Here is a 27,346-nt window from a genome sequence, read left to right as displayed (position 1 = left end):
ACACTCAACACACACTCACCACACTCACCACACACTCACCACACACTCACGACACACTCACCACACTCACCACACACACACCACACACACACACCACACACTCACCACACACTCACCTATCTCGCAGCTCATGCCGGAATACCCTTGGGGGCAGTTGCAGGTGAACTCATCCGGCTTGGCGTTGATGCAGCTGCCTCCATTCAAGCACGGCTGGTGGCTGGCGCAGTAATTCAGATCTAGCGAGAAGCGAGGGAGGGGAACGGCAACAACAACATCCACCACCGTGTGACAATTGGGTTTCCCCCTTTTATTTGGCAGCAAAACAGCGACGTTAAGATGTTAAAACACCAAATTGTGAAACCCTTTTACAAGGAATCACGTCACTGCATTAACCAAAATGCTTGTGGTCAGAATGCAAACAAAACACATCATCTGATAGTAGATGATGATGATGCGCTGTCCTTGAAGCTGATTGGTCCACACCAGAGACGGCTTTCTTTAGAGCCTCGTCTCAAACGGTGTGAGACCAGAGGTGACCTCTAGACCAGAGGTGACCTCTAGACCAGATGTGACCTCTAGACCAGAGGTGACCTCTAGACCAGAGGTGACCTCTAGACCAGAGGTGACCTCAAGACCAGAGGTCACCTTAGACCAGAGGTGACCTCTAGACCTGAGGTGACCTCGAGACCTGAGGTGACCTCGAGACCAGAGGTGACCTTTAGACCAGAGGTGGCCTCTAGACCAGAGGTGACCTCCAGACCAGAGGTGACCTCTAGACCAGAGGTTCATTCTGAACCGCAAGGCATTGTGGTTTGTGCAGTGACGTCATGCCTTGTAAAAGGTTTCACAGTTTGGTGTTTTAACATCTTAACGCCGCTGTTTTGTTGCCAGAAAAAAAGGGGAAAAACTTATTGTCATATTTTGGTACTGGCAGAGGAGGTCCCATGATGTAACATCCACAACCACCACAACCACAACAACCACCACCACATCCACCAACACCATCACCACAATCACCACCACCACAACCACAACCACCAACACCACCACCACCAGCACCACCACCACCAACACCACCACCAACACCATCACGACTATCACCATCACCACCACAACCACCACAACCACCACAACCACCATCACCACCACTATCACCACCACTATCACCACCACCACTATCACCACCACCATCACCACCACCATCACCACCACCACCAGCACCACCATCACCACCACCATCACCACCACTATCACCATCACCACCACTATCACCACCACCACCATCACCACCACCACCATCACCACCACCACTATCACCACCACCACCATCACCACCACCATCACTACCACTATCACCACCACTATCACCACCATCACCACCACCACCAACACCACCACCACTATCACCACCACTATCACCACCCCCACCGCCACCACCACCACCGCCACCACCACCACACACTCACCACACTCACCACACACACCACACACACCACACACCACACACTCACCACACTCACACCACACACCACACACTCACCACACTCACCACACACACACCACACTCACACCACACACACCACACACTCACCACACACACCACACACTCACGACACTCACCACACACACACCACATACTCACCACACTCACCACACACTCACCACACTCACACCACACACTCACCACACTCAACACACACACAACACTCACCACACTCACCACACACTCACTACACTCAACACACTCACCACACACACACCACACTCACCACACTCACTACACTCACCACACTCACCACACACACACCACACACTCACCACACACTCACCACACACTCACTACACTCAACACACACACACACCACACTCACCACACTCACACTACACTCACCACACTCAACACACACACACCACACACTCACCACACACTCACCACACTCACCACACACACACCACACTCACCACACAATCACTACACGCACCACACTCACCACACACACTCACCACACACTCACCACACTCACCACACTCACCACACACACACCACACTCACCACACACTCACTACACTCACCACACTCACCACACACACTCACCACACTCACTACACTCAACGCACACTCACCACACTCACCACACACACTACACTCACCACATTCACACACACACACACCACACACTCACCACATACTCACCACACTCAAAACACACACACCACACTCACCACACAATCACTACACGCACCACACTCACCACACACACTCACCACACACTCACCACACTCACCACACTCACCACACTCACCACACATACTCACCACACACTCACTACACTCAACACACACACACCACACTCACCACACTCACCACACTCACACTACACTCACAACACACACACCACACTCACCACACACTCACCACACACTCACTACACTCAACACACTCACCACACACACACCACACTCACCACACTCACTACACTCACCACACTCACCACACACACACCACACACTCACCACACACTCACCACACACTCACTACACTCAACACACACACACACCACACTCACCACACTCACACTACACTCACCACACTCAACACACACACACCACACACTCACCACACACTCACCACACTCACCACACACACACCACACTCACCACACAATCACTACACGCACCACACTCACCACACACACTCACCACACACTCACCACACTCACCACACTCACCACACACACACCACACTCACCACACACTCACTACACTCACCACACTCACCACACACACTCACCACACACTCACTACACTCAACGCACACTCACCACACTCACACTACACTCACCACATTCACACACACACACACACCACACACTCACCACATACTCACCACACTCAAAACACACACACCACACTCACCACACACTCACCACACACTCACAACACTCACCACACTCACCACACATACTCACCACACACTCACTACACTCAACACACACACACCACACTCACCACACTCACACTACACTCACAACACACACACCACACTCACCACACACTCACCACACACTCACGACACACTCACCACACTCACCACACTCACCACACACACAACACACACTCACCACACACACCACACACACTACACTCACCACATACACTCACTACACTCACCACACTCACCACACACTCACCACACGCTCAACACACACTCACCACACACTCACCACACTCACCACATTCACCACACACTCACAACACACACTACACTCACTACACACTCACCACACACTCACCACACTCACCACACTCACCACACACACACCACACTCACCACACACTCACTACACTCACCACACTCACCACACACACTCACCACACACTCACAACACTAACCACACTCACCACATACACACCACACTCACCACGTACTCACTACACTCCCCACACTCACCACACACACTCACCACACACTCACCACACACTCACGACACACTCACCACACTCACCACACTCACCACACACACCACACACACTACACTCACCACACACACTCACTACACTCACCACACTCACCACACACTCACCACACGCTCAACACACACTCACCACACACACACCACACTCACCACACTCTCACCACACACTCACCTATCTCGCAGCTCATGCCGGAATACCCTTGGGGGCAGTTGCAGGTGAACTCATCCGGCTTGGCATTGATGCAGCTGCCTCCATTCAAGCACGGCTGGTGGCTGGCGCAGTAATTCAGATCTAGCGAGAAGCGAGGGAGGGGAACGGCAACAACAACATCCACCACCGTGTGACAATTGGGTTTCCCCCTTTTATTTGGCAGCAAAACAGCGACGTTAAGATGTTAAAACACCAAATTGTGAAACCCTTTTACAAGGAATCACGTCACTGCATTAACCAATATGCTTGTGGTCAGAATGCAAACAAAACACATCATCTGATAGTAGATGATGATGATGCGCTGTCCTTGAAGCTGATTGGTCCACACCAGAGACGGCTTTCTTTAGAGCCTCGGCTCAAACGGTGTGAGACCAGAGGTGACCTCTAGACCAGAGGTGACCTCTAGACCAGATGTGACCTCTAGACCAGAGGTGACCTCTAGACCAGAGGTGACCTCTAGACCAGAGGTGACCTCAAGACCAGAGGTCACCTTAGACCAGAGGTGACCTCTAGACCTGAGGTGACCTCGAGACCTGAGGTGACCTCGAGACCAGAGGTGACCTCTAGACCAGAGGTGACCTCTAGACCAGAGGTGACCTCCAGACCAGAGGTGACCTCTAGACCAGAGGTGACCTCCAGACCAGAGGTGACCTCCAGACCAGAGGTGACCTCTAGACCAGAGGTGACCTCTAGACCAGAGGTTCATTCTGAACCGCAAGGCATTGTGGTTTGTGCAGTGACGTCATGCCTTGTAAAAGGTTTCACAGTTTGGTGTTTTAACATCTTAACGCCGCTGTTTTGTTGCCAGAAAAAAAGGGGAAAAACTTATTGTCATATTTTGGTACTGGCAGAGGAGGTCCCATGATGTAACATCCACAACCACCACAACCACAACAACCACCACCACATCCACCAATACCACCACAATCACCACCACCACAACCACAACCACCAACACCAGCACCACCACCACCACCAACACCACCACCACCAACAACACCATCACGACTATCACCATCACCACCACAACCACCACAACCACCACAACCACCATCACCACCACTATCACCACCACTATCACCACCACCACTATCACCACCACCATCACCACCACCATCACCATCACCACCACCACCAGCACCACCATCACCACCACCACCACTATCACCATCACCACCACTATCACCACCACCACCATCACCACCACCACCACCACCACTATCACCACCACCACCATCACCACCACCATCACTACCACTATCACCACCACTATCACCACCATCACCACCACCACCACCAACACCACCACCACTATCACCACCACTATCACCACCCCCACCGCCACCGCCACCACCACCACCGCCACCACCACCACACACTCACCACACTCACCACACACACCACACACACCACACACCACACACTCACCACACTCACACCACACACCACACACTCACCACACTCACCACACACACACCACACTCACACCACACACACCACACACTCACCACACACACCACACACTCACCACACTCACCACACACACACCACATACTCACCACACTCACCACACACTCACCACACTCACACCACACACTCACCACACTCAACACACACACAACACTCACCACACTCACCACACACTCACTACACTCAACACACTCACCACACACACACCACACTCACCACACTCACTACACTCACCACACTCACCACACACACACCACACACTCACCACACACTCCCCACACACTCATTACACTCAACACACACACACACACACCACACTCACCACACTCACACTACACTCACCACACTCAACACACACACACCACACACTCACCACACTCACACCACACACTCACCACACTCAACACACACACAACACTCACCACACTCACCACACACTCACTACACTCACCACACTCACCACACACACACCACACTCACCACACAATCACTACACGCACCACACTCACCACACACACTCACCACACTCACCACACTCACCACACTCACCACACACACACCACACTCACCACACACTCACCACACACTCACTACGCTCACCACACTCACCACACACACTCACCACACACTCACTACACTCAACACACACTCACCACACTCACCACACTCACACTACACTCACCACATTCACACACACACACCACACACTCACCACATACTCACCACACTCAAAACACACACACCATACTCACCACACACTCACCACACACTCACAACACTCACCACACTCACCACACATACTCACCACACACTCACTACACTCAACACACACACACTCACCACACTCACCACACTCACACTACACTCACCACACACACACCACACTCACCACACACTCACCACACACTCACGACACACTCACCACACTCACCACACTCACCACCCACACAACACACACTCACCACACACACCACACACACTACACTCACTACACTCACCACACTCACCACACACTCACCACACGCTCAACACACACTCACCACACACTCACCACACTCACCACATTCACCACACACTCACAACACACACTACACTCACTACACACTCACCACACACTCACCAGACTCACCACACACACACCACACTCACAACACACTCACTACACTCACGACACTCACCACACACACTCACCACACACTCACAACACTCACCACACTCACCACATACACACCACACTCACCACATACTCACTTCACTCACCACACTCACCACACACACTCACCACACACTCACTACACTCAACACACACACACACCACACTCACCACACTCACCAGACTCACACTACACTCACCACACTCACACACACACCACACTCACCACACACTCACCACACACTCACGACACACTCACCAAACTCACCACACTCACCACACACACCACACACACTACACTCACCACACACACTCACTACACTCACCACACTCACCACACACTCACCACACGCTCAACACACACTCACCACACACACACCACACACACCACACTCACCACACACTCACCAGACTCACCACACACACACCACACTCACCACACACTCACTACACTCACCACACTCACCACACACACTCACCACACACTCACAACACTCACCACACTCACCACATACACACCACACTCACCACATACTCACTACACTCACCACACTCACCACACACACTCACCACACACTCACTACACTCAACACACACACACACACCACACTCACCACACTCACCAGACTCACACTACACTCACCACACTCACACACACACCACACTCACCACACACTCACCACACACTCACGACACACTCACCACACTCACCACACTCACCACACACACCACACACACTACACTCACCACACACACTCACTACACTCACCACACTCACCACACACTCACCACACGCTCAACACACACTCACCACACACACACCACACTCACCACACTCTCACCACACACTCACCTATCTCGCAGCTCGTGCCGGAATACCCTTGGGGGCAGTTGCAGGTGAACTCATCCGGCTTGGCGTTGATGCAGCTGCCTCCATTCAAGCACGGCTGGTGGCTGGCGCAGTAATTCAGATCTAGCGAGAAGCGAGGGAGGGGAACGGCAACAACAACATCCACCACCGTGTGACAATTGGGTTTCCCCCTTTTATCTGGCAGCAAAACAGCGACGTTAAGATGTTAAAACACCTAATTGTGAAACCCTTTTACAAGGAATCACGTCACTGCATTAACCAAAATGCTTGTGGTCAGAATGCAAACAAAACACATCATCTGATAGTAGATGATGATGATGCGCTGTCCTTGAAGCTGATTGGTCCACACCAGAGACGGCTTTCTTTAGAGCCTCGTCTCAAACGGTGTGAGACCAGAGGTGACCTCTAGACCAGAGGTGACCTCTAGACCAGATGTGACCTCTAGACCAGAGGTGACCTCTAGACCAGAGGTGACCTCCAGACCAGAGGTGACCTCCAGACCAGAGGTGACCTCCAGACCAGAGGTGACCTCTAGACCAGAGGTGACCTCCAGACCAGAGGTGACCTCCAGACCAGAGGTGACCTCTAGACCAGAGGTGACCTCTAGACCAGAGGTTCATTCTGAACCGCAAGGCATTGTGGTTCGTGCAGTGACGTCATGCCTTGTAAAAGGTTTCACAGTGTGGTGTTATAACATCTTAACGCCACTGTTTTGTTGCCAGAAAAAAAGGGGGAAAGTTATTATCATATTTTGGTACTGGCAGAGGAGGTCCCATGATGTAACATCCACAACCACCACAACCACCACAACAACCACCACCACATCCACCAACACCACCACCACAACCACCATAACCACCACCAACACCACCACCAGCAGCACCACCATCACCACCACCAACACCACCACCAACACCATCACAACTATCACCATCACCACCACCACAACCACCACAACCACCACAACCACAACCACCATCACCACCATCACCACCACCAACACCACCACCACCCCCACCATCACCACCACCACCATCACCACCACCCCCACCATCACCACCACCACCATCACCACCACCACCATTACCACCACCACCATCACCACCATCACCACCACCACCACCATCACCACCACCACCATTACCACCATCACCATCACCACCACCACCATCACCACCACCACCATCACCACCACCACCATCACCACCACCACCACCATTACCACCATCACCATCACCACCACCACCAACACCACCACCATCACCACCATCACCACCACCACCATCACCACCACCACCATCACCACCACCACCATCACCACCACCACCATTACCACCATCACCACCACCACCACCAACACCACCACCATCACCACCACCCCCACCATCACCACCACCACCACTATCACCACCACCACCATCACCACCACCACCCCACCACCCCCACCATCACCACCACCACCACGGATGATGGTGATGATGATGATAGGTAAATATTGATGGACACATCCGAGCGTTGGATGGGGAGCGAGTGGAGGGAAATTCACCGGGTGACTTGGGGGGTGGAGGGGGGAGGAGGGGGGGGAGGAGGGGAGGTAGGTGGAGGAGGTGGGGAGAGGGGGTAGGTGGAGGAGGGGGGGTAGGTGGAGGAGGGGGGGGGGAGGAGGGGGGGGGAGTAGGAGGAGGGGGGTGCGGTAGTGGCACCTTTGTCACAGAGGAGGCCTCCCCAGCCACTGTCACAGCTGCAGCGCCAGGGCTGCTGTCTGCAGCTGCCGTGGCCACAGCCTGGGTAGGGGACGCAGCGCTGGCACAGCTCGCCCTGCCACCCGGAGCGGCACCTGCGGACACGCGGGCAGTGCTGAGTCTATGGTGCAGTGTTGAGTCTATGGGCAGTGTTGAGTCTATGGGCAGTGTTGAGTCTATGGTGCAGTGTTGAGTCTATGGGCAGTGTTGAGTCTATGGTGCAGTGTTGAGTCTATGATGCAGTGTTGAGTCTATAGTGCAGTGTTGAGTCTATGGTGCAGTGTTGAGTCTATGGTGCAGTGTTGAGTCTATGGTGCAGTGTTGAGTCTATGGTGCAATGTTGAGTCTATGGGCAGTGTTGAGTCTATGGGCAGTGCTATGGTGCAGTGTAGAGTCTATGGGTAGTGTTGAGTCTATGGTACAGTGTTGAGTCTATGGTGCAGTGTTGAGTCTATGGTGCAGTGTTGAGTCTATGGTGCAGTGTTGAGTCTATGGGTAGTGTTGAGTCTATGGTGCAGTGCTGAGTCTTTGGTGCAGTGTTGAGTCTATGGGTAGTGCTGAGTCTATGGTTCAGTGTTGAGTCTATGGTGCAGTGTTGAGTCTATGGGGAGTGCTGAGTCTATGGTGCAGTGTTGAGTCTATGGGCAGTGTTGAGTCTATGGTGCAGTGTTGAGTCTATGGGCAGTGTTGAGTCTATGGTGCAGTGTTGAGTCTATGGGCAGTGCTGAGTCTATGGTGCAGTGTTGAGACTATGGTGCAGTGTTGAGTCTATGGTGCAGTGTTGAGTCTATGGTGCAGTGTTGAGTCTAGGGTTCAGTGCTGAGTCTATGGTGCAGTGCTGAGTCTATGGTGCAGTGTTGAGTCTATGGTGCAGTGTTGAATCTATGGCTAGTGTTGAGTCTATGGTGCAGTGCTGAGTCTATGGTGCAGTGTTGAGTCTATGGTGCAGTGTTGAGTCTATGGTGCAGTGTTGAGTCTATGGGCAGTGTTGAGTCTATGGTGCAGTGTTGAGTCTATGGGCAGTGTTGAGTCTATGGTGCAGTGTTGAGTCTATGGGCAGTGCTGAGTCTATGGTGCAGTGTTGAGTCTATGGTGGAGTGTTGAGTCTATGGTGCAGTGCTGAGTCTATGGGCAGTGTTGAGTCTATGGGCAATGTTGAGTCTATGGTGCAGTGCTGAGTCTATGGGCAGTGTTGAGTCTATGGGCAGTGTTGAGTCTATGGTGCAGTGTTGAGTCTATGGTGCAGTGCTGAGTCTATGGGCAGTGGTGAGTCTATGGGCAATGTTGAGTCTATGGTGCAGTGCTGAGTCTATGGGCAGTGTTGAGTCTATGGGTAGTGTTGAGTCTATGGTGCAGTGTTGAGTCTATGGGCAGTGTTGAGTCTATGGTGCAGTGTTGAGTCTATGGGCAGTGCTAAGTCTATGGTGCAGTGTTGAGTCTATGGTGCAGTGTTGAGTCTATGGGCAGTGCTCAGTCTATGGTGCAGTGTTGAGTCTATGGTGCGGTGTTGAGTCTATGGTGCAGTGTTGAGTCTATGGTGCGGTGTTGAGTCAATGGTGCAGTGTTGAGTCTATGGGCAGTGTTGAGTCTATGGGCAGTGTTGAGTCTATGGGCAGTGTTGAGTCTATGGGCAATGTTGAGTCTATGGTGCAGTGCTGAGTCTATGGTGCAGTGCTGAGTCTATGGTGCAGTGCTGAGTCTATGGGCAGTGTTGAGTCTATGGTGCAGTGTTGAGTCTATGGTGCAGTGTTGAGTCTATGGTGCAGTGTTGAGTCTATGGGCAGTGTTGAGTCTATGGTGCAATGTTGAGTCTATGGGCAGTGCTGAGTCTATGGTTGAGTCTATGGTGCAGTGTTGAGTCTATGGGCAATGCTGAGTCTATGGTGCAGTGTTGAGTCTATGGTGCAGTGTTGAGTCTATGGTGCAATGTTGAGTCTATGGTGCAGTGTTGAGTCTATGGGCAGTGTTGAGTCTATGGTGCAGTGTTGAGTTTATGGTGCAGTGTTGAGTCTATGGGCAGTGTTGAGTCTATGGTGCAGTGTTGAGTCTATGGGGAGTGCTGAGTCTATGGTGCAGTGTTGAGTCTATGGGCAGTGTTGAGTCTATGGTGCAGTGTTGAGTCTATGGGCAGTGTTGAGTCTATGGTGCAGTGTTGAGTCTATGGGCAGTGCTGAGTCTATGGTGCAGTGTTGAGACTATGGTGCAGTGTTGAATCTATGGCTAGTGTTGAGTCTATGGTGCAGTGCTGAGTCTATGGTGCAGTGTTGAGTCTATGGTGCAGTGTTGAGTCTATGGTGCAGTGTTGAGTCTATGGGCAGTGTTGAGTCTATGGTGCAGTGTTGAGTCTATGGGCAGTGTTGAGTCTATGGTGCAGTGTTGAGTCTATGGGCAGTGCTGAGTCTATGGTGCAGTGTTGAGTCTATGGTGCAGTGTTGAGTCTATGGTGCAGTGCTGAGTCTATGGGCAGTGTTGAGTCTATGGGCAATGTTGAGTCTATGGTGCAGTGCTGAGTCTATGGGCAGTGTTGAGTCTATGGGTAGTGTTGAGTCTATGGTGCAGTGTTGAGTCTATGGGCAGTGTTGAGTCTATGGTGCAGTGTTGAGTCTATGGGCAGTGCTAAGTCTATGGTGCAGTGTTGAGTCTATGGTGCAGTGTTGAGTCTATGGGCAGTGCTCAGTCTATGGTGCAGTGTTGAGTCTATGGTGCGGTGTTGAGTCTATGGTGCAGTGTTGAGTCTATGGTGCGGTGTTGAGTCAATGGTGGAGTGTTGAGTCTATGGGCAGTGTTGAGTCTATGGGCAGTGTTGAGTCTATGGGCAGTGTTGAGTCTATGGGCAATGTTGAGTCTATGGTGCAGTGCTGAGTCTATGGTGCAGTGCTGAGTCTATGGTGCAGTGCTGAGTCTATGGGCAGTGTTGAGTCTATGGTGCAGTGTTGAGTCTATGGTGCAGTGTTGAGTCTATGGTGCAGTGTTGAGTCTATGGGCAGTGTTGAGTCTATGGTGCAATGTTGAGTCTATGGTGCAGTGTTGAGTCTATGGTGCAGTGTTGAGTCTATGGGCAGTGTTGAGTCTATGGTGCAGTGTTGAGTCTATGGGCAATGCTGAGTCTATGGTGCAGTGTTGAGTCTATGGTGCAGTGTTGAGTCTATGGTGCAATGTTGAGTCTATGGTGCAGTGTTGAGTCTATGGGCAGTGTTGAGTCTATGGTGCAGTGTTGAGTTTATGGTGCAGTGTTGAGTCTATGGGCAGTGTTGAGTCTTTGGGGCAGTTTTGAGTCTATGGTGCAGTGTTGAGTCTATGGTCCAGTGTTGAGTCTATGGTGCAGTGTTGAGTCTATGGTGCAGTGTTGAGTCTATGGTGCAGTGTTGAGTCTATGGTGCAGTGTTGAGTCTATGGTGCAGTGTTGAGTCTATGGTGCAGTGCTGAGTCTATGGTGCAGTGTTGAGTCTATGGTGCAGTGCTGAGTCTATGGTGCAGTGCTGAGTCTATAGGTAGTGTTGAGTCTATGGTGCAGTGCTGAGTCTATGGTGCAATGTTGAGTCTATGGTGCAGTGCTGACTCTATGGGTAGTGTTGAGTCTATGGTGCAGTGTTGAGTCTATGGTGCAGTGTTGAGTCTATGGGTAGTGTTGAGTCTATGGGCAGTCTTGAGTCTATGGGCAGTGTTGAGCCTATGGTGCAGTGTTGAGTCTATGGGTAGTGTTGAGTCTATGGGGAAGTGCTGAGTCTATGGTTAGTGTTGAGTCTATGGTGCAGTGTTGAGTCTATGGGCAGTGTTGAGTCTATGGTGCAGTGTTGAGTCTATGGTGCAGTGTTGAGTCTATGGTGCAGTGCTGAGTCTATGGTGCAGTGCTGAGTCTATGGTGCAGTGCTGAGTCTATGGGCAGTGTTGAGTCTATGGTGCAGTGTTGAGTCTATGGTGCAGTGTTGAGTCTATGGTGCAGTGTTGAGTCTATGGGCAATGTTGAGTCTATGGTGCAATGTTGAGTCTATGGGCAGTGCTGAGTCTATGGTTGAGTCTATGGTGCAGTGTTGAGTCTATGGGCAATGCTGAGTCTATGGTGCAGTGTTGAGTCTATGGTGCAGTGTTGAGTCTATGGGCAGTGTTGAGTCTATGGTGCAGTGTTGAGTCTATGGGCAGTGCTGAGTCTATGGTGCATTGTTGAGACTATGGTGCAGTGTTGAGTCTATGGTGCAGTGTTGAGTCTATGGTGCAGTGTTGAGTCTAGGGTTCAGTGCTGAGTCTATGGTGCAGTGCTGAGTCTATGGTGCAGTGTTGAGTCTATGGTGCAGTGTTGAATCTATGGCTAGTGTTGAGTGTATGGTGCAGTGCTGAGTCTATGGTGCAGTGTTGAGTCTATGGTGCAGTGTTGAGTCTATGGTGCAGTGTTGAGTCTATGGGCAGTGTTGAGTCTATGGTGCAGTGTTGAGTCTATGGGCAGTGTTGAGTCTATGGTGCAGTGTTGAGTCTATGGGCAGTGCTGAGTCTATGGTGCAGTGTTGAGTCTATGGTGCAGTGTTGAGTCTATGGTGCAGTGCTGAGTCTATGGGCAGTGTTGAGTCTATGGGCAATGTTGAGTCTATGGTGCAGTGCTGAGTCTATGGGCAGTGTTGAGTCTATGGGCAGTGTTGAGTCTATGGTGCAGTGTTGAGTCTATGGGCAGTGCTAAGTCTATGGTGCAGTGTTGAGTCTATGGTGCAGTGTTGAGTCTATGGGCAGTGTTGAGTCTATGGTGCAGTGTTGAGTCTATGGGCAGTGCTAAGTCTATGGTGCAGTGTTGAGTCTATGGTGCAGTGTTGAGTCTATGGGCAGTGCTCAGTCGATGGTGCAGTGTTGAGTCTATGGTGCGGTGTTGAGTATATGGTGCAGTGTTGAGTCTATGGTGCGGTGTTGAGTCAATGGTGCAGTGTTGAGTCTATGGGCAGTGTTGAGTCTATGGGCAGTGTTGAGTCTATGGGCAGTGTTGAGTCTATGGGCAATGTTGAGTCTATGGTGCAGTGCTGAGTCTATGGTGCAGTGCTGAGTCTATGGTGCAGTGCTGAGTCTATGGGCAGTGTTGAGTCTATGGTGCAGTGTTGAGTCTATGGTGCAGTGTTGAGTCTATGGTGCAGTGTTGAGTCTATGGGCAGTGTTGAGTCTATGGTGCAATGTTGAGTCTATGGGCAGTGCTGAGTCTATGGTTGAGTCTATGGTGCAGTGTTGAGTCTATGGCCAATGCTGAGTCTATGGTGCAGTGTTGAGTCTATGGTGCAGTGTTGAGTCTATGGTGCAATGTTGAGTCTATGGTGCAGTGTTGAGTCTATGGGCAGTGTTGAGTCTATGGTGCAGTGTTGAGTTTATGGTGCAGTGTTGAGTCTATGGGCAGTGTTGAGTCTTTGTGGCAGTTTTGAGTCTATGGTGCAGTGTTGAGTCTATGGTCCAGTGTTGAGTCTATGGTGCAGTGTTGAGTCTATGGTGCAGTGTTGAGTCTATGGGGAGTGCTGAGTCTATGGTGCAGTGTTGAGTCTATGGGCAGTGTTGAGTCTATGGTGCAGTGTTGAGTCTATGGGCAGTGTTGAGTCTATGGTGCAGTGTTGAGTCTATGGGCAGTGCTGAGTCTATGGTGCAGTGTTGAGACTATGGTGCAGTGTTGAGTCTATGGTGCAGTGTTGAATCTATGGTGCAGTGTTGAGTCTAGGGTTCAGTGCTGAGTCTATGGTGCAGTGCTGAGTCTATGGTGCAGTGTTGAGTCTATGGTGCAGTGTTGAATCTATGGCTAGTGTTGAGTCTATGGTGCAGTGCTGAGTCTATGGTGCAGTGTTGAGTCTATGGTGCAGTGTTGAGTCTATGGTGCAGTGTTGAGTCTATGGGCAGTGTTGAGTCTATGGTGCAGTGTTGAGTCTATGGGCAGTGTTGAGTCTATGGTGCAGTGTTGAGTCTATGGGCAGTGCTGAGTCTATGGTGCAGTGTTGAGTCTATGGTGCAGTGTTGAGTCTATGGTGCAGTGCTGAGTCTATGGGCAGTGTTGAGTCTATGGGCAATGTTGAGTCTATGGTGCCGTGCTGAGTCTATGGGCAGTGTTGAGTCTATGGGTAGTGTTGAGTCTATGGTGCAGTGTTGAGTCTATGGGCAGTGTTGAGTCTATGGTGCAGTGTTGAGTCTATGGGCAGTGCTAAGTCTATGGTGCAGTGTTGAGTCTATGGTGCAGTGTTGAGTCTATGGGCAGTGCTCAGTCTATGGTGCAGTGTTGAGTCTATGGTGCGGTGTTGAGTCTATGGTGCAGTGTTGAGTCTATGGTGCGGTGTTGAGTCAATGGTGCAGTGTTGAGTCTATGGGCAGTGTTGAGTCTATGGGCCGTGTTGAGTCTATGGGCAGTGTTGAGTCTATGGGCAATGTTGAGTCTATGGTGCAGTGCTGAGTCTATGGTGCAGTGCTGAGTCTATGGTGCAGTGCTGAGTCTATGGGCAGTGTTGAGTCTATGGTGCAGTGTTGAGTCTATGGTGCAGTGTTGAGTCTATGGTGCAGTGTTGAGTCTATGGGCAGTGTTGAGTCTATGGTGCAATGTTGAGTCTATGGGCAGTGCTGAGTCTATGGTTGAGTCTATGGTGCAGTGTTGAGTCTATGGGCAATGCTGAGTCTATGGTGCAGTGTTGAGTCTATGGTGCAGTGTTGAGTCTATGGTGCAATGTTGAGTCTATGGTGCAGTGTTGAGTCTATGGGCAGTGTTGAGTCTATGGTGCAGTGTTGAGTTTATGGTGCAGTGTTGAGTCTATGGGCAGTGTTGAGTCTTTGGGGCAGTTTTGAGTCTATGGTGCAGTGTTGAGTCTATGGTCCAGTGTTGAGTCTATGGTGCAGTGTTGAGTCTATGGTGCAGTGTTGAGTCTATGGTGCAGTGTTGAGTCTATGGTGCAGTGTTGAGTCTATGGTGCAGTGTTGAGTCTATGGTGCAGTGCTGAGTCTATGGTGCAGTGTTGAGTCTATGGTGCAGTGCTGAGTCTATGGTGCAGTGCTGAGTCTATAGGTAGTGTTGAGTCTATGGTGCAGTGCTGAGTCTATGGTGCAATGTTGAGTCTATGGTGCAGTGCTGACTCTATGGGTAGTGTTGAGTCTATGGTGCAGTGTTGAGTCTATGGTGCAGTGTTGAGTCTATGGGTAGTGTTGAGTCTATGGGCAGTCTTGAGTCTATGGGCAGTGTTGAGCCTATGGTGCAGTGTTGAGTCTATGGGTAGTGTTGAGTCTATGGGGAAGTGCTGAGTCTATGGGCAGTGTTGAGTCTATGGTGCAGTGTTGAGTCTATGGTGCAGTGTTGAGTCTATGGTGCAGTGTTGAGTCTATGGGCAGTGTTGAGTCTATGGTGCAATGTTGAGTCTATGGGCAGTGCTGAGTCTATGGTTGAGTCTATGGTGCAGTGTTGAGTCTATGGGCAATGCTGAGTCTATGGTGCAGTGTTGAGTCTATGGTGCAGTGTTGAGTCTATGGTGCAGTGTTGAGTCTATGGTGCAGTGCTGAGTCTATGGTGCAGTGCTGAGTCTATGGTGCAGTGCTGAGTCTATGGGCAGTGTTGAGTCTATGGTGCAGTGTTGAGTCTATGGTGCAGTGTTGAGTCTATGGTGCAGTGTTGAGTCTATGGGCAGTGTTGAGTCTATGGTGCAATGTTGAGTCTATGGGCAGTGCTGAGTCTATGGTTGAGTCTATGGTGCAGTGTTGAGTCTATGGGCAATGCTGAGTCTATGGTGCAGTGTTGAGTCTATGGTGCAGTGTTGAGTCTATGGGCAGTGTTGAGTCTATGGTGCAGTGTTGAGTCTATGGGCAGTGCTGAGTCTATGGTGCATTGTTGAGACTATGGTGCAGTGTTGAGTCTATGGTGCAGTGTTGAGTCTATGGTGCAGTGTTGAGTCTAGGGTTCAGTGCTGAGTCTATGGTGCAGTGCTGAGTCTATGGTGCAGTGTTGAGTCTATGGTGCAGTGTTGAATCTATGGCTAGTGTTGAGTCTATGGTGCAGTGCTGAGTCTATGGTGCAGTGTTGAGTCTATGGTGCAGTGTTGAGTCTATGGTGCAGTGTTGAGTCTATGGGCAGTGTTGAGTCTATGGTGCAGTGTTGAGTCTATGGGCAGTGTTGAGTCTATGGTGCAGTGTTGAGTCTATGGGCAGTGCTGAGTCTATGGTGCAGTGTTGAGTCTATGGTGGAGTGTTGAGTCTATGGTGCAGTGCTGAGTCTATGGGCAGTGTTGAGTCTATGGGCAATGTTGAGTCTATGGTGCAGTGCTGAGTCTATGGGCAGTGTTGAGTCTATGGGCAGTGTTGAGTCTATGGTGCAGTGTTGAGTCTATGGGCAGTGCTAAGTCTATGGTGCAGTGTTGAGTCTATGGTGCAGTGTTGAGTCTATGGGCAGTGCTCAGTCTATGGTGCAGTGTTGAGTCTATGGTGCGGTGTTGAGTCTATGGTGCAGTGTTGAGTCTATGGTGCGGTGTTGAGTCAATGGTGCAGTGTTGAGTCTATGGTGCAGTGTTGAGTCTATGGGCAATGTTGAGTCTATGGTGCAGTGCTGAGTCTATGGGCAGTGTTGAGTCTATGGGTAGTGTTGAGTCTATGGTGCAGTGTTGAGTCTATGGGCAGTGTTGAGTCTATGGTGCAGTGTTGAGTCTATGGTGCAGTGTTGAGTCTATGGGCAGTGCTCAGTCTATGGTGCAGTGTTGAGTCTATGGTGCGGTGTTGAGTCTATGGTGCAGTGCTGAGTCTATGGGCAGTGTTGAGTCTATGGGCAATGTTGAGTCTATGGTGCCGTGCTGAGTCTATGGGCAGTGTTGAGTCTATGGGTAGTGTTGAGTCTATGGTGCAGTGTTGAGTCTATGGGCAGTGTTGAGTCTATGGTGCAGTGTTGAGTCTATGGGCAGTGCTAAGTCTATGGTGCAGTGTTGAGTCTATGGTGCAGTGTTGAGTCTATGGGCAGTGCTCAGTCTATGGTGCAGTGTTGAGTCTATGGTGCGGTGTTGAGTCTATGGTGCAGTGTTGAGTCTATGGTGCGGTGTTGAGTCAATGGTGCAGTGTTGAGTCTATGGGCAGTGTTGAGTCTATGGGCCGTGTTGAGTCTATGGGCAGTGTTGAGTCTATGGGCAATGTTGAGTCTATGGTGCAGTGCTGAGTCTATGGTGCAGTGCTGAGTCTATGGTGCAGTGCTGAGTCTATGGGCAGTGTTGAGTCTATGGTGCAGTGTTGAGTCTATGGTGCAGTGTTGAGTCTATGGTGCAGTGTTGAGTCTATGGGCAGTGTTGAGTCTATGGTGCAATGTTGAGTCTATGGGCAGTGCTGAGTCTATGGTTGAGTCTATGGTGCAGTGTTGAGTCTATGGGCAATGCTGAGTCTATGGTGCAGTGTTGAGTCTATGGTGCAGTGTTGAGTCTATGGTGCAATGTTGAGTCTATGGTGCAGTGTTGAGTCTATGGGCAGTGTTGAGTCTATGGTGCAGTGTTGAGTTTATGGTGCAGTGTTGAGTCTATGGGCAGTGTTGAGTCTTTGGGGCAGTTTTGAGTCTATGGTGCAGTGTTGAGTCTATGGTCCAGTGTTGAGTCTATGGTGCAGTGTTGAGTCTATGGTGCAGTGTTGAGTCTATGGTGCAGTGTTGAGTCTATGGTGCAGTGTTGAGTCTATGGTGCAGTGTTGAGTCTATGGTGCAGTGCTGAGTCTATGGTGCAGTGTTGAGTCTATGGTGCAGTGCTGAGTCTATGGTGCAGTGCTGAGTCTATAGGTAGTGTTGAGTCTATGGTGCAGTGCTGAGTCTATGGTGCAATGTTGAGTCTATGGTGCAGTGCTGACTCTATGGGTAGTGTTGAGTCTATGGTGCAGTGTTGAGTCTATGGTGCAGTGTTGAGTCTATGGGTAGTGTTGAGTCTATGGGCAGTCTTGAGTCTATGGGCAGTGTTGAGCCTATGGTGCAGTGTTGAGTCTATGGGTAGTGTTGAGTCTATGGGGAAGTGCTGAGTCTATGGGCAGTGTTGAGTCTATGGTGCAGTGTTGAGTCTATGGTGCAGTGTTGAGTCTATGGTGCAGTGTTGAGTCTATGGGCAGTGTTGAGTCTATGGTGCAATGTTGAGTCTATGGGCAGTGCTGAGTCTATGGTTGAGTCTATGGTGCAGTGTTGAGTCTATGGGCAATGCTGAGTCTATGGTGCAGTGTTGAGTCTATGGTGCAGTGTTGAGTCTATGGTGCAGTGTTGAGTCTATGGTGCAGTGCTGAGTCTATGGTGCAGTGCTGAGTCTATGGTGCAGTGCTGAGTCTATGGGCAGTGTTGAGTCTATGGTGCAGTGTTGAGTCTATGGTGCAGTGTTGAGTCTATGGTGCAGTGTTGAGTCTATGGGCAGTGTTGAGTCTATGGTGCAATGTTGAGTCTATGGGCAGTGCTGAGTCTATGGTTGAGTCTATGGTGCAGTGTTGAGTCTATGGGCAATGCTGAGTCTATGGTGCAGTGTTGAGTCTATGGTGCAGTGTTGAGTCTATGGGCAGTGTTGAGTCTATGGTGCAGTGTTGAGTCTATGGGCAGTGCTGAGTCTATGGTGCATTGTTGAGACTATGGTGCAGTGTTGAGTCTATGGTGCAGTGTTGAGTCTATGGTGCAGTGTTGAGTCTAGGGTTCAGTGCTGAGTCTATGGTGCAGTGCTGAGTCTATGGTGCAGTGTTGAGTCTATGGTGCAGTGTTGAATCTATGGCTAGTGTTGAGTCTATGGTGCAGTGCTGAGTCTATGGTGCAGTGTTGAGTCTATGGTGCAGTGTTGAGTCTATGGTGCAGTGTTGAGTCTATGGGCAGTGTTGAGTCTATGGTGCAGTGTTGAGTCTATGGGCAGTGTTGAGTCTATGGTGCAGTGTTGAGTCTATGGGCAGTGCTGAGTCTATGGTGCAGTGTTGAGTCTATGGTGGAGTGTTGAGTCTATGGTGCAGTGCTGAGTCTATGGGCAGTGTTGAGTCTATGGGCAATGTTGAGTCTATGGTGCAGTGCTGAGTCTATGGGCAGTGTTGAGTCTATGGGCAGTGTTGAGTCTATGGTGCAGTGTTGAGTCTATGGGCAGTGCTAAGTCTATGGTGCAGTGTTGAGTCTATGGTGCAGTGTTGAGTCTATGGGCAGTGCTCAGTCTATGGTGCAGTGTTGAGTCTATGGTGCGGTGTTGAGTCTATGGTGCAGTGTTGAGTCTATGGTGCGGTGTTGAGTCAATGGTGCAGTGTTGAGTCTATGGTGCAGTGTTGAGTCTATGGGCAATGTTGAGTCTATGGTGCAGTGCTGAGTCTATGGGCAGTGTTGAGTCTATGGGTAGTGTTGAGTCTATGGTGCAGTGTTGAGTCTATGGGCAGTGTTGAGTCTATGGTGCAGTGTTGAGTCTATGGTGCAGTGTTGAGTCTATGGGCAGTGCTCAGTCTATGGTGCAGTGTTGAGTCTATGGTGCGGTGTTGAGTCTATGGTGCAGTGTTGAGTCTATGGTGCGGTGTTGAGTCAATGGTGCAGTGTTGAGTCTATGGGCAGTGTTGAGTCTATGGGCAGTGTTGAGTCTATGGGCAGTGTTGAGTCTATGGGCAATGTTGAGTCTATGGTGCAGTGCTGAGTCTATGGTGCAGTGCTGAGTCTATGGTGCAGTGCTGAGTCTATGGGCAGTGTTGAGTCTATGGTGCAGTGTTGAGTCTATGGTGCAGTGTTGAGTCTATGGTGCAGTGTTGAGTCTATGGGCAGTGTTGAGTCTATGGTGCAATGTTGAGTCTATGGGCAGTGCTGAGTCTATGGTTGAGTCTATGGTGCAGTGTTGAGTCTATGGGCAATGCTGAGTCTATGGTGCAGTGTTGAGTCTATGGTGCAGTGTTGAGTCTATGGTGCAATGTTGAGTCTATGGTGCAGTGTTGAGTCTATGGGCAGTGTTGAGTCTATGGTGCAGTGTTGAGTCTATGGTGCAGTGTTGAGTCTATGGTGCAGTGTTGAGTCTATGGCGCAGTGTTGAGTCTATGGGCAGTGTTGAGTCTATGGGTAGTGTTGAGTCTGTGGGCAGTTTTAGTACCTCCATCATCCCCAACTCCCTCCCTCCCCCCATCCACGGTGCCTATTGTGGCCTGTTGGACACCACGGCCCTGACGAGACCCCACGTGGACATCGCCAGGTATGGCTGCGAGACGGTGCAGCGCTGACGTCGTCAGGGAACGGTTGCAAATGGTTTAAAAATGCAAATCCTGTTCATTCCTTCACTATACACTACGCTATACACTATACTATACACTACACTATACACTACACTATACACTACACTATACTATACACTACACTACACACTACACTATACACTACACTACTATACACTACACTATACACTACACTACTATACACTACACACTACACTACTATACACTACACTACTATACACTACACTACTATACACTACTATACACTACACTAAACACTACACTACTATCCACTACACTACACTATACACTACACACTACACTACACTACACACTACACTATACACTACACACTACACTATACACTACACTATACACTACTATACACTACACTATACACTAGTATACACTACACTATACACTACACTATACACTACTATACATTACACTATACACTACACTATACACTACACACTACACTCTACACTACACTACACTATACACTACACTATACACTACACTATACACTACACTACTATACACTACACTATACATTACACTACACTATACACTACACACTACACTACCCTATACACTACACTACACACTACATTATACACTACACTATATATTACACTTTACACTACACTATACACTACACTACTATACACTACACTATACATTACACTACACTAAACACTACACACTACACTATACACTACACTACACACTACACTACACTATACACTACACTATACACTACTATACACTACACTATACACTACACTATACACTACACTATACACTACACTATACACTACACTATACTTTACACTACACACTCCACTACTTGACACACGACGTCGGTACGCTCAGCGGCAGGTCGTCCAACGCCTCGCTGGGAGTGCATTGCGGCGTTGTTGGCGTCAAAGTTTCGCTCACCGGCATTGTCCGGGGACGTCGCAGCCTCCACGCAGCGAATCGCAGCCAGGCCTGCAAATTGCTGAGGCAGGAAGCCGAAGAGAAAATTCGTCGCCATTCTGGCAAATCGCCCGACCACGGCGACGATTCCACTGGTTGATGTAACGGCGAAACGTCACGGTGCTCACACACATTGTCAATGTCGTGGATTTACTCTGCAAACACACCGGTGGGCTCATGTCGTATACTACACTATACACTACACTACTATACACTACAATATAAACTACACTACAATATACTACACTACTATACACTACACTACAATATACTACACTACTATACACTACACTACTATACACTACACTATACACTACACTACAATATACTACACTACTATACACTACATTATACACTTCACTACAATATACTACACTACTATACACTGCACTATACACTGCACTATACACTACACTATACACTACACTATAATATACTACACTACTATACACTACACTATACACTACACTATAATATACACTACTATACACTACACTATACACTACACTATACACTACACTACTATATACTACTATATACTATACGACATTACTATACACTACACTATACACTACACTACTATACACTACACTACTATACACTACACTATACACTACACTACTATACACTACTATACACTACACTATAATATACTACACTACTATACACTATACTATACACTACACTACTATACACTATACTATACACTACACTACTATACACTACACTACAATACACTACACTATACACTATACTATACACTACACACTACACTATACACTACACTACTATACACTACACTACTATACACTACACTACTATACACTACACTATACACTACACTACTGTACACTATACACCACACTACTATACACTGCACTATACTTTACACTACAATATACTACACTACTATACACTACTGTACACTTCACTATACTATACACTACTGTACACCACACTACTATACACTATAAACTACACTATACTTTACACAATACTTTACACGATACACTACACTAATATACACTACACGACTATACACTACTATACATTACACTATATACTGCACTATATATTACATTAAACACGACTATACACACACTATGCACCGCTAGACACTGCACTACTATACACTATACTGTACACTACACTACTATACTATGCACAACTATACACTACACTATACTATACACAACTATACACTACACTACTACACTATACACTACACTATACACTACACCATACACTACTATACACTACACTATACAGTACACTTTACACTACACTATACTATACACTACACTATAAACTACACTATACTATGCACTACACTATACACTACTATACACTACACTATACACTACACTATACACTATACTATACACCACACACTACTATACACTACTATACACCACTATACACCACACTATACACTACACTATACACTACACTATACAATACACAACTATACACTACACTATACACTACTATACACTACACTATACACTACACGATACACTACACTACTATACACTACTATACACTACACTATACACTACACTATACACTACACTATACACTACACTATACACTACACTAAACACTACTATACACTACACTACTACACTATACACTACTATACCCTATACTACTATACACTATACTGTACACTATACACGACACTATACACTACACTATACATTACTTTAAATTATAATAGTAACAAATTGGCATTTTGTTGACGTTACAAATCCCTTACTGATTGGTTGTGTCGGGTGGTGGAGGGTTACGACACAACATCGATACTTATGCAATCTGATACCAACAAACCTTTGTTATGACAAATATCGGTCGTGAAAGGCTCCCTACGCGTCAAGCTTGAGAAAGAATTCACTTCTAAAGCAACGAGGTCGTCAATTCGGGGCGGCGGTTTCAGAGTGCACGGCCTCCCAGCGGCTCCCCAAGATATCGGCAGGAAAGAACACTCCAGAAGGCCGCTGCTGCTGCGAGAATGAGCGGAGTTGGCGTGGTGGTGGTGGTGGTGGTTCATGCTCCTTGACGAGCTCAGCAGCAGCGAGGGAGGTGTCGGGGGTTTATTTGTGTCAAGGATTGTGTTGTGTGTGTGTGCTTCATCAGGGCCTCACGTCACCACCGCTACCACCACCGCTACCACCACCGCTACCACCACCGCTACCACCACCAAAACTACCACCACCGCCACCACCACCACCACCACCGCCACCACCACCGCCACCACCATCACCACCACCGCCACCACCACCACCACCACCGCCACCACCACCACCACCACCGCCACCACCACCGCCACCACCACCGCTACCACCGCTACCACCACCGCTACCACCGCTACCACCACTGCTACCACCATCACCACCGCTTCCACCACCACCACCGCCACCACCGCCACCACCACCACTACCACCAACACCACCACCACCACCGCCACCAGCGCACCTCTGTCACAATATTCCCCCGCCCAGCCCGGCATGCACTCCTTGCGTCCGTGGGCGTCGCACTCGTTGTGGCCGAAGTGGTCGTCACGGCGACGGCACCACCGCTTGCAGTCGACGCCGTAGTAGTCGGCGTGGCAACGCACGCGGACGCGGTACTCCAGGGCGGTGGCGTTGGCGGCGGCCGCGTGGTGCAGCGTCCGCCACGGCTCGCCGGGGCGGTCGCCGATGACGTGGACGGCTCGCGTCACCTGCCGGAGATCTCCTCCTGTGGGGGGGGGGGGGGTGGAGGAAGAGGAGGAGGAGGATGTCGCGTGACGATTCAAATAAATAGCGAAATAAAAATGTGCAAAATAAAAGCATGCGAATATTCATTGAAATATTTACATGAATATTTTTTGTTTTTTTTTACGTGACTTTACCAAAAAGAACCAAAGAGTATAGAAATATTACATGAATATTTATAGAAATATTTACATGAATATTTACGTAACATTTTTTTGCTGTATTATGTAACTATGTAAATACATATCTAGATAAATATATGAACAATAAATACGTGTTATATGAAGATTTAAATAAATATGGTCGTAAATATTTAAACTATATTCATTAAAAAAAATAAATTCAATATTGGCTGCGAATTTTAATAGCGCGGTGAGCTAACCACTGCACCACCGCTCATCATACGTGAGCAATATGCACGTACACACACGCGTACACACACAAAGACAAAGATCCCCCATATAGCCTTAACAGACTGTAGGGGCAAGTGCTGTTAGCGAGCACCTATGAAGGCCGGAACGGTACACGAGGGGGTGGGTGGCCAGCACCACGCCCGACCGCCTTTGTCTCCCTAGTGGCAATGTTTACACACCGCACCAGGTACTCATTTGAGGCTGAGTCGACCTAGGGGAGGCCCGGGACCGGTTCAGATAATCGTCACTGGTGTTGGCCGTGAGCGGGAATCGAACCCGGGTCGCCAGGTTCATAGCGCAGCGCGCTAACCGCTACACTATCGCTCCCCACACACACACGTACACACACACGCGTACACGCACACACGTACACACACACGTACACACGCACACACGTACACACGTACACACACACGTACACACACACACGTACACACGCACATGTACACACGCACACGTACACACACACAAGTACACACACACACGTACACACACGCACGTACCTGGCGCGGTGCCGTTGTGCTGTTCCCACACATCCACAGCCAGCGAGCACCACAGCTGCAAAGTTCAAGCTCACCGTCAATGAGTCACTCATTGATGGCGAGGTCAGGGCGAGGTCACGGCACTCCCTCCCCTCTCTCACTTCCCTCCTTCCCTGCCTCCCTCCCCTCCCTCCCTCCCTGCCTCCCTCCCCTCCCCTCTTACTTGGAGAAAGCTGTGAATTGTTATACAAAGGAGGTTACCCTTCACCCGTGATAGCTCAAAACCGCAAATGGCAACCACAAGCCCCACCACCACCACCACCACCGCCACAACCCCCACAACCCCCACCACCTCAACCACCACCACAACTCCCATCCCCACCACAACCACTGCCACAACCACCACCACCACAACCCCCACCACCACAACCGCCACCACAACCACCACCACAATTCCCACTACCACAACCCCCGCCAGGTGAGCGTCTCACCCCCACCAGGTGAGCGTCTCACCCCGACCGGGTGAGCGTCTCACCCTCACCAGGTGAGCGTCTCACCCTCACCAGGTGAGCATCTCACCCTCACCAGGTGAGCGTCTCACCCCCACCAGGTGAGCGTCTCACCCTCACCAGGTGAGCGTCTCACCCCCACCAGGTGAGCATCTCACCAGGTGAGCGTCTCACCAGGTGAGCGTCTCACCCTCACCAGGCGAGCGTCTCACCCTCACCAGGTGAGCGTCTCACCAGGTGAGCGTCTCACCCTCACCAGGTGAGCGTCTCACCCTCACCAGGTGAGCGTCTCACCAGGTGAGCGTCTCACCCTCACCAGGTGAGCGTCTCACCCTCACCGGCCACGCGAAGTCGAAGGCCACTGACAGGAGGAGCCCCGCACCGCCTTCGCCGCGAGCGGTGGCCGAGCCCAAGGGGCACGGGCGGAGGCCCGGCGAGGGCCTCAGCCCGTGGGACGCCTCCCCGAGGCAGACGCGGACCACGAAGGAGGAGGGGAAGGAGCCACGCAGAGCGTCGCCCCCGCTGGGCAGGGCCTGGAGAGAAGTCACCTGCAGGGAGAAGTCGCCAGAGGCGTCGCACTGCTGGGGGGGAGGGGGGAGGGAGAGGAGAGGAGGAGGTGAGGGGGGAGGTGAGGGAGGTGAGGGGGGGACATTGTAAGGAGCAACAGCAGGGGCAGAAGCAGCAGCAGGGGCAGCAGCGGCAGGGGCAGCAGGGGCAGGGGCAGCAGCAGGAGCAACAGCAGAAGCAGCAGCAGGGGCAGCAGCAGCAGGGGCAGCAGAAGCAGCAGCAGGGGCAGCAGCAGCAGGGGCAGCAGCAGCAGGGGCAGCAGCAGCAGGGGCAGCAACAGGAGCAGCAGCAGGGGCAGCAGTGGCAGCAGCAGCAGGGGCAGCAGCAGCAGGGGCAGCAGGAGGCCGGTGCAGTACGAACCCCGCACAGCGGCAGCAGCAGCAGGGGCAGGAGGAGGTAGCGGACAAAGTTCCCTGCTGCGTGGGGCCGCTGCAGATGCAGTTCACCCATCCTCCTCCTCTCCCTCATCCTCTTCCTCCTCTTCCTCCTCCTCTCCCTCCTCCTCTTCCTGCTCTTCTTCCTCTCTCCTCTTCCTCTTCCTGCTCCTCTCCCTCCTCCTCTCCCTCCTCTTCCTTCTCTTCCTCCT

At 50.3% G+C, this 27,346-nt stretch overlaps 1 protein-coding gene across 1 annotated transcript; it reads right to left on the bottom strand.

Annotated features, from left to right (window-relative positions):
• Positions 1–66: 66 nt before the first annotated feature.
• On the bottom strand, positions 67–27,346 carry LOC142908970 (protein jagged-2-like). The gene is made up of 9 exons (XM_076059654.1): positions 27,121–27,346; positions 26,532–26,774; positions 25,706–25,760; positions 24,509–24,772; positions 21,995–22,055; positions 8,885–9,018; positions 7,164–7,283; positions 3,649–3,768; positions 67–236 (listed from the first exon to the last, which is right to left on the bottom strand). Exons 1-9 carry the CDS (start codon positions 27,226–27,228, stop codon positions 67–69), a joined length of 1,275 nt encoding a protein of 424 aa, XP_075915769.1. The 5' UTR covers positions 27,229–27,346.

This window comes from Petromyzon marinus, unplaced genomic scaffold, assembly GCF_048934315.1.
Source record: "Petromyzon marinus isolate PM22_M1 ecotype Great Lakes invasive population unplaced genomic scaffold, UKy_Petmar_22M1.pri1.0 PM_G_Scaffold_11, whole genome shotgun sequence".
Taxonomy (NCBI): domain Eukaryota; kingdom Metazoa; phylum Chordata; class Hyperoartia; order Petromyzontiformes; family Petromyzontidae; genus Petromyzon; species Petromyzon marinus.
Note: the sequence above shows the minus strand (reverse complement) of the source record. Positions and strands in the feature narration are given on the sequence as shown.

Excerpts from the sequence above, each read along its gene's own strand:
- LOC142908970 (XM_076059654.1), bottom strand. The coding sequence starts at position 27,228 with ATGAGGGAGAGGAGGAGGATGGGTGAACTGCATCTGCAGCGGCCCCAC. Across the intron at positions 25,761-26,531 it reads CCTTCGACTTCGCGTGGCCG|CTGTGGTGCTCGCTGGCTGT; the intron begins GTGAGGGTGAGA and ends TGAACTTTGCAG. Across the intron at positions 7,284-8,884 it reads AGGCCTCCTCTGTGACAAAG|ATCTGAATTACTGCGCCAGC; the intron begins GTGCCACTACCG and ends GCTTCTCGCTAG.